This window comes from Panicum virgatum, chromosome 1K (genome assembly GCF_016808335.1).
Source record: "Panicum virgatum strain AP13 chromosome 1K, P.virgatum_v5, whole genome shotgun sequence".
In the NCBI taxonomy this organism is placed as follows: Eukaryota; Viridiplantae; Streptophyta; class Magnoliopsida; order Poales; family Poaceae; genus Panicum; species Panicum virgatum.
In genome coordinates, this window is record NC_053136.1 from 41,117,566 (window position 1) to 41,126,188 (window position 8,623).

The 8,623-nt window shown below is 46.5% G+C and overlaps 1 protein-coding gene across 1 annotated transcript; it reads left to right on the forward strand.

Moving 5' to 3' along the window:
• The first annotated feature begins 1,138 nt into the window (after positions 1 to 1,138).
• LOC120708475 (probable leucine-rich repeat receptor-like protein kinase At1g35710) lies at positions 1,139 to 4,010 on the forward strand. Its single transcript, XM_039993754.1, has 2 exons — positions 1,139 to 1,230; positions 1,516 to 4,010. The coding sequence occupies exon 2, from the start codon at positions 1,534 to 1,536 to the stop codon at positions 3,022 to 3,024; it is 1,491 nt and encodes a 496-aa protein (XP_039849688.1). The 5' UTR covers positions 1,139 to 1,230; positions 1,516 to 1,533; the 3' UTR covers positions 3,025 to 4,010.
• Positions 4,011 to 8,623: the final 4,613 nt, after the last annotated feature.

Here is an 8,623-nt window from a genome sequence, read left to right on the forward strand (position 1 = left end):
AGGGCGAAGAGGTTGCCGTGGACACCGGATGCCGCCTTCCCCGGCGGCGGCCTCCCTCGTGGGTGGGCTCGGCGGGTCTGTCCACGGGCTTTCTATTTTTTTTGTTTTTTCTGTTTGATTAATCGAGGCGGGCAAGCAATCGCCTCGTAAAATGGGTTATTTATCGTGATCATGTGTCCGAGGCAGTTGCCAAAAATGCCTCGATTAGGCCTGCCTCAATTAATGATTTTTGTAGTAGTGTTAGTGAGGGCAGTGACGCTGCAGCTGGAGGAAGGTATGCAGGGGAATCATGCTGACGAGCGAGTGCGAGAGCATGGCCTGTTCTACTACCGGAGGTAGAAAGGAATTTTCAGACTGATGTCCTAGTGGCTAGTGCATGCCAATTCTCCTCTGTTTTTTTTTTTTTGAAAAAGCATGCATAGCAGCGTTTCAGCCATTCTTGATGAGACCATCTAAGGTCCTATTTGATTCACCTAGCGCTATAAAAGAATCTTACATGCATTGCAAAATCTTTTCACATATGGGTGGAACTTTGCGTGACAAATCTAATGAGCCTAATTAATCTATGATTGGCTACAATAATGCTACAATCACCATCCTCTAATCATGAGGTCAAAGGCCTCATTAGATTCGTCTCGCGATGTAGCACAGAAGTTGTGAAATTAGTTTTGTATACTGTCTTTATTTAATATCTCTAATTGATGGTCAAAGTTTACTACAGTACTACTAAACCCAATAGAGCCCAAACAGTTATGTCAGGCTGGCATAAGAGGACATCAAACGCCTGCCTGGATCGCTTGGCCTCGTGGTGAGACCAGCTTGGCAGCTAAGGCCGTGTTCAGATCCCAAAAATTTTTGACAAAAAATATCACTTCACATGTTTGGATATATGCATGGAGTACTAAATAAAATTTATTTATATATTTTTTTGCATAGATGGGTTGTAAATCATGAGATAAATCTAATAAACCTACTTAATGAGGATGATGGGATGGAAGAGGCTGAAAAGTGGCGGTAACCGGCGAGTTTGACGGACTCGGGGTCTTCGCTGAGATGCCAGTCTAAGCAAAAGCTAAGGCGTAGCAATGTGTGGTTGTAACTGTGATGTAAAACTGTTTTTAAACCCCTGGGGCCTCAGCCAGCTGAGCATCCAGCTCATACTCCCAGTTCAAACATCGTTTCGAGGCACTAAGCCGATCAGAAAGGCCGCCGTCTCCGGCACAAGCAGAGGTACCCTACCCTGTAATTCTGTAATTCTGTCAGGCTTGTCAATATTTATCTCTGGCAATGAAGGGTGGTGAACATTTGTCAAGCTCTAGCCTTTGTTCTGCTCGCTTCGTTCTTATCCTTATGAATAAAATGGGGAAAAGAAACATTGCAGAAATATTGTTTGAGAGCTCATTAGGATTGCAATCTTGATCATACCTCTGCTTACAGCATGGACGAGACGTTGTTCCTCTAGATTGAGCATGCACGCATAGTACGCCACCAAGTTTAAGCATTTATATTTTGCAGGTGGCAGTTAAGTGCACCATGTGTCATTCCAAGCGGCTGGCGAAAGTCGCCATGCCCATGCTTATACTATTGCCGTTGCTGCTGCTGTGCTATGGAGTTGGAAACATCCATTGCTCAACCGTTCATGATAACAGCGGAGATCTGAAGGCACTCCTCGATTTCAGGCAGGGCATTCCCAGCGATCCATATGGAGCCATGAGCAATTGGACCATGAACTCCCACTTCTGTCGGTGGAATGGTATCACGTGCACCTTGACACGACGACAATGGCGTGTCCTGTCGCTCGCCCTCCCAGACAAAAATTTAGCTGGAAAAATCAGCTCCTCTCTCTGCAACCTCACCTTCCTTGTTTATCTTGACCTCTCCTCTAATAACTTCGTGAGTCCCTTACCAGACGCACTTACAAATTGCTCCAACTTAAACTACTTAGATTTATCATCAAACTTACTGGTGGGTACAATTCCTCCAAAATTAGGCCTGCTGTCACATCTAAACTTTCTCGATTTGCGTTCAAATCACTTCGAGGGAAGCATTCCTGGTGAGCTTGGCCAATTGGTGAATTTACGAAGCTTGCTCCTAGGAGAAAATAGTTTGTCAGGTGAAATCCCACATGCCATCTTTAATAATCTTTCTTCTCTACGATATCTATATCTGTATTCCAATTCCCTAGGCAAGGCATTGCCATCTAACATAGGAGAACTTTTCCCTAATCTCATAGAGCTTGCCTTGGAAAACAACATGTTTGAAGGTCCCATCCCAGCTTCCCTAGGGAATAGTAGGCTACGAGTAATAGATTTATCACATAACAATTTCACAGGGAAAATTCCTACTTCATTCGGAAAACTTTCAAATTTGACTTTTCTAAGTCTTCAGTATAATCATCTTGTAGCAAGGGACGATCAAGACTGGAAATTTTTAAATACATTAAAAAATTGTAGATATCTAAATACACTCTCACTCAATAACAATAAGCTGCAAGGATCTATACCGCAGTCAGTCGGTAATCTATCGACAAGCCTTCAGTATCTTTTCCTAGGCGGGAATAGCTTGTCAGGACAAGTTCCGCAGAGCATAGGGAAACTTAGTGGCTTAACTAGACTGGGACTGGGTGAAAACTATCTTAGTGGTACAATTGAAGGATGGATTGAAAACTTAAAAAACCTACAAAGTATACGTCTACAATCCAACAACTTCACTGGGCCAATCCCATCCTCTATTAGCAACCTTACTCAGTTGGAGTACCTCTACCTATATGAAAACAACTTCACTGGGCTAATCCCATCCTCTATTAGCAATCTTACTCAGTTGGAATACCTCTACCTATATGAAAATAAATTTGAGGGTCCCTTACCAGTCAGCTTGGGAAATCTTTCACATCTCATAAAGTTGGACCTTAGCTATAACAATCTTCATGGGCCCGTACCATCGAACTTTGGAAACCTTCAACAACTCATATTGTTAGACCTTAGCGACAACAATCTACAGGGTGGCATAACTCTGGCAACATAACTCTAGTTTCTACCAAAACATAAATATAGCTCAACTGTCCACATTTTTATCAACTACATTTAGTGGAGGATTCTAAGACACTTTTGGCCAGTGGTAGTTCTTCGGAACACGAAACCCTACATATGCAAAGTACATCACGGGAAATTTTCTTGATGATGACGTGAATGTTCATTTGGGAGACTTTGGCATTGCAACTATCATTGTTGATTCCAGATCAATAGCAGTTGGACATTCAGGCTGTAGCAGTTCACTCGCTGGGTAGCGGAACTAATGCTGTATGTCCTCAAGAAAACTTTTCAAACGTTTTGGCATCTCTGCCCTTTACAACTTGATGATACTGTTTGACACGACGACGGAGATACAAACAACGAGTGGAGGCAACGCAGAACACACGTGAGAGACTTTCCCCGGATACCAAGTTAAGAAAAGTATTGGTTGTTTTTCTCCAGCGTCGGCCAGTGGCAGTCGGTGACCCCGGTGTCGCACCTCACGTCAGATGCGCCGCCCTGACGCATGCCTGACCATGTTGCTCTGCTCAGAATTCCTTCATCTTTATTACCTAACCTCCTCCCTAATCTTGTTCTTCTTGAGCAATAATCGGTGCACGTGTTGCGAAACGGGTTCTCACGTGGGGGAGGATAGATCTGGGTCTTCTCTTGATCTGCAGCTAAAAAGAATTGATCTGGAAGCGATTGTTGGTCCTTCACATTCTGTCGAGTTATATGTGCCGTTTGTTTTGGGTCCCATCAGGTAGCTTTTTTTAATCTTTTAATGTACAGTTTGTTGTCGCTTTGAAAAAATTGGGATCGAACCACTAGTCGAATTAGCGGCTACACCATCCGTTCCTTTCAAGGATCGCTCTCCGTTTAAAAATTGAGTTGTTGAGTTGTAGGCTGTAGCTCTTGTAACGTAGCCACATCATTTTTCTTGTAACGTGGCTGCACCGCTGCAGTAAGAATACGAAGAAAAGCCAAATTTGTTTTTCCTGGTCCGTGGCCCGTGGGCAATATTATTGTGTAATGACTAAATTTCTATATGTTAAAGACCCACCGCTCGATGAGCTTCTATTCGTCCACGTCGGCTAAAAATTTTTGCACCGCCTTATGCACATCCCACGACTCTACTCCCTCCCACCGCCGCCCGAACCCGGCCTCCTCCTCCTTCCCCCCGCCATCCCGTCCTCCCCTGCTCTCCTCCCCGCCGCCGACCCACCTCTCCTCACCCTCCCCGTCATCCCCGTCCTCGGCTCCTCCTCCTCCTCCTCCCTCCCTCCGTCCCCGCCGCCGACGCGGCAACCAATCTCGGCGCCGGCGCTGCTCGCGCCGCGCGGGCCGTCGTTCTCCTTTGCCCCTCATCCTCGGCGCTCCCGCGCAGCGTGGCGCTCGCGCGGCCTCCTCTTCCCCATGGTGGCGGGCAGCGACGACGCCTCCGGGCTGCGGTGCGGCGCCAGGCGCGTGCCCCGTCGGTGTCCGGCACCGCTGCTGCGCCGCGCGAGCGGGTCCCGCTGGTGGCCACGAAATCCTAGCGACGGCCGCCGGCATGACGACTACCCGATGTCCGGCGGATGCTTGATGCTCACCACTTCGCGCAAGGCAGGCGCCAGCACAGGCAGCAGGGGTGGAGGCGCGTAGGCCCGCGCACGCAGGTGACGGCGGCAAGGCACCAGCCCTCGCTCCCAGGCAGCAACAACGGCAACGGCGCCGCTGCGCGGTGGACCGGGAGGCTGGGAGAAGGCGACCCGGCCGCGGTGCCAGCGGCGGATGGGACGCCGACCACGTCCGGCGCCTGCACAGCCACGCGCCCGTCGACCACGAGGGCAGCTCCAGCCCCGTCCAGCACATCAAGGTGCCCGTCCACCTCGTAAGCTCCGTTCCATCCTCCTCACTGCGGTGGTTGGATAGCAGCTCCGCTGCAATTCCATCCCTGCTGACTACAAGTGCTTCGTCCATGGAGGATTTACACCATGTGTTTCATGGTTGGCTCGTGCAACTTGTGCTTCGGCAATGGAGGATGCAGTCCATGTGTTTGATGGTTTGCCTCTGCAGCACTGACCAATTAACCATGCTAGATTTAGCTAACAGGGACTCCTATTTGAAGGAAAAAAGACACATTCGGCTACTTGCCTTGTCTAAGATAATGTTCCTAGGTCGGATATGATTTTTATTTTTTAAGCAATAATTTAAGCAAGTTAAGTGTACCTGGGATATGATGCTCCTTTGTCAGTCTCACATAAAAGAAAATCCGGCCAGATAACATGTTTGCATTAATAAAATAACAACCATTGTTTATCCTTCGCAATTAAGCTCATCATATGTTTTTTGTGGCAAGATCTTACCTGATGTAACCATACTTACCACCAGCTGTAGATGAGGAGGGCTCGTGCTTATAAAGGTAATGAGGTTTCTTGAGTGCTTTGCAATTAGTTTTCTTGACTGCTGCTGTATCTCTATAGTAGCTATTGCTATTCTTCTATCCTTATAGACCATTTACAATAAATAGTGCACCTATTATAATGATTCCACGCTAGAGTATCATACAGTTGAGTTCTTTTTTTTGGCCATAGGGAAACTTAGAGATACTTTGTTAACAAAGATTTTTTTTACAATACTAAATCGCAGTTAATACTTATCTGATGTTCAAAACTAATCTTTTGATTGATTGGGATATATACATGTGCAGATTGGTATTTGCACCTTCAGGTATCCTTTAGACAATTGGTTCAATGGAACTATGCAAAACTCACCACAGTAAGGGATTTATTTTTCAACAAAAATATTTCACATTGTTTTTTCCCAAATGCGTAATTATGGCGGAAGATAAGGGAAAAGAGAGCTTGCTGATAAGCTTCTTCAGTTTGTAGGAAATCAATATTTATGTAAACCTTTATTAGCTATATTCGCTATTATTTCTCGCTCGACCGGGCTTCATCAGGTTGTCCAAATCGAGCCAGAAATGGGCCTTGACGTGTCCTAGGAAGGAAATGCTATGGATTTCGGCTGTGAGTCTGTGACTGAAAGTGGCCTAGAAACCGATATAACTAAGCCCAAGAAGTACCCGTGGAAAGGACTACTGGCCCAGTCACGGAGTCACCTTGAGTCCTTGATGTACTTGCACGTGTTCAAACTGATAAGTTTGACCGACTCAACGTCTTCGCAACAATGGCAATGTTTACGCAAAAATCAACACACTGAAATCCGAGGGTAAGTGTTCTCCAAATACAAAAAGTAGACCAAGCGTGCTAGTCAATTTGACCTGAAATTGACAAGGGAGAAAACAAAGTCGAATTCGAGAGCGTATCGGCTGGGATTCCGAATATCTCTCACACAGGCGTATCGGCAAACTCTGCCGATACATTAAACGACAAAAAGATATTAAATATGAGCGTATAATAAACAAGCGCGTCAACAGGATTAGCCGATGCACTAAACGACAAAACCGGCTTGAAGTAGCCGATCGCGCGTGTATAACAAAATCTAAGCTACGAATGTGTAACTTAGATGATGTAAACTAAAAACAAATCTAAACCGGCTCTTGAGATAACAAAAGTGTTACTGCAAAATATAAAGCCGATCTAATATGTTTTTAGCAGATAGATCTGATAAGGGCCAAAAGGCATAGGAAAAACTACAAATCTAGCCGATATCAATAAATTGTGAATAAATCTAGACGAGATGACAGCGATACGCCCGGAAGCTAAAGCCTAGATAAACTCGATAATTTTTGAATAGATTTGAACGAATCCACAGCGATGCGCTGGGTAGCTAAAACTCAAATATACTCAGTAAAACGAAAACTTACCAGCAGATCAAGTCGCTCGAATGTGAGGCGTCCTCGATCAATTTGAAAGAACTCGTCGAAAAAGAAAAGAAAATGCGAAGTCGTCGAAAAAGTGCAAAGAAATTATAAAGTGCTGTTGTATTGGATGTGTATCAAGTTTCTCCGGCCCCTTACAACTGATATATATAGCATAGCGCTATCAAGTTCTAGCCAATTACGGCAAATATTACTTGACTTTAAATAAAAGACTTACTAAAGATAAACTACTTTAAATATTACAACCGAATCGTCAAGATTCTCGTAGAGTCCGGGTCCTCTTCTTCTTCCTTGACCTCATCGGCAACTCTCCATCGGCCGAGCACCAGAACAGACAAATCAGCATCTTCACAGCATATTCCCCTGGTCCATCGGATAGACTCCATCGGCCGGTTCCAACCCTGTGTACCTTTTGGTTTCTTTCAAATCGGTCATATTCCCTTCACAAAGATCACCTCCTTTGACACGTATCAAAAAACGGTGTCAACACATACCTCCCAGTTTCGGAATAATTTATTTTGTTCCGAAACTAGTCCAACCAGTATTTAAAGCCATTCCTCGTACCCCGTGCACATGCCTTACTCCGTACAACTGGGTAAAACTATTATTTGCCCCTGGCCTTTTGTCTTCCGTCCGCGCAAACCCAATGCGCCGATTCACCTTCCGTCTTTTCACCTACCCAGACTGGGCCATAAATATCACCCCTTGGCCTTGCATCGGCAACAAACCTCCATTAGCTACAGCACCTCCTTTCTTCCTCCTTCAGTAAAAACCCTAGGTCTTCCTATAGCAATGGCGGGCATCAAACGCTCCGACGAGGGTCCTTCCGACGCCCCTCCGGCGATCCGCTGCCGCTTGGGGGTAAGCTTCTCCTCTTTACCCCCAATCACTATATTCTGGCTTGGTTCTAATCTCCAATCTTTGCACAACGACGACGCCCCTTCTTCTTCGAACTCCTACAATTCGGAGGGTCCCTCCCCCGGTGCCGATGAAGGCACCGTGGAGTACATCCGTCAACTCCTCCGAGAGAAGGATGAGGCTCGGGAGAACTACTCCCAGGAGACCATCAGGTGTCAGCGCCTCGCCTCCGAATTGGAGGCGGCACAAGCCAACCGGGCCATTATCCGGGCCCAACTCACCGCCGTCGACTCCAGGGTTGCCTGCGAGTCATTTCTTCCAAAGCATTGTCTCTTTCTTTCTCGAATCTTTATCTCTAATTCTTTGCTTCAATCTTGGAGTCACAGATCCAAGCCCTCCACGCCGCAGCAGCCACCGCCACCGGGTCGGTGAACGCCCGTGGCAACACCGCCCGCCTGCAAGACATCCCCAACCGCGTCCGGGAAATCGCCGGGCACGGGGTCCGCCGAGGCGCCGCTGTAGCCCTCACCACAGCCCAATTCCAGACCGGCCACGATCTCCTGCAGGTTGAACTGGTCCACCTTCCGTTGGGCAGCAAGGACTGGTGGGTCTTCGAGGAGCTGGCCGACGACATGGAGATGGCAGCCGACGACATGGAGATGGCAGCCGCCGCCATCTCCGAAGATATTAGCATAGACGCGGTCATCGGCAACGTCTTCACCGATGATTAGATTTCTAGGAGTAGCATCTTCCTAGAAATAATCTTTTGCTGTATTGGCCAGATCCTCCGATCGGCACTTTTGTAAACAATATTATTAATGAAGTATTTCCCTTTTTTTGCCAATTTTCATTGCAATTTTCCAATTGACATTGCAAAAAACCAACTCTGACCTGAATTTGAACAGTCTGGATTGTGTAGATTTTTTGC

What these genes read in the sequence shown, in the direction of transcription:
- LOC120708475 (XM_039993754.1), top strand. Translation starts at nt 1,534, where the DNA reads ATGTGTCATTCCAAGCGGCTGGCGAAAGTCGCCATGCCCATGCTTATA.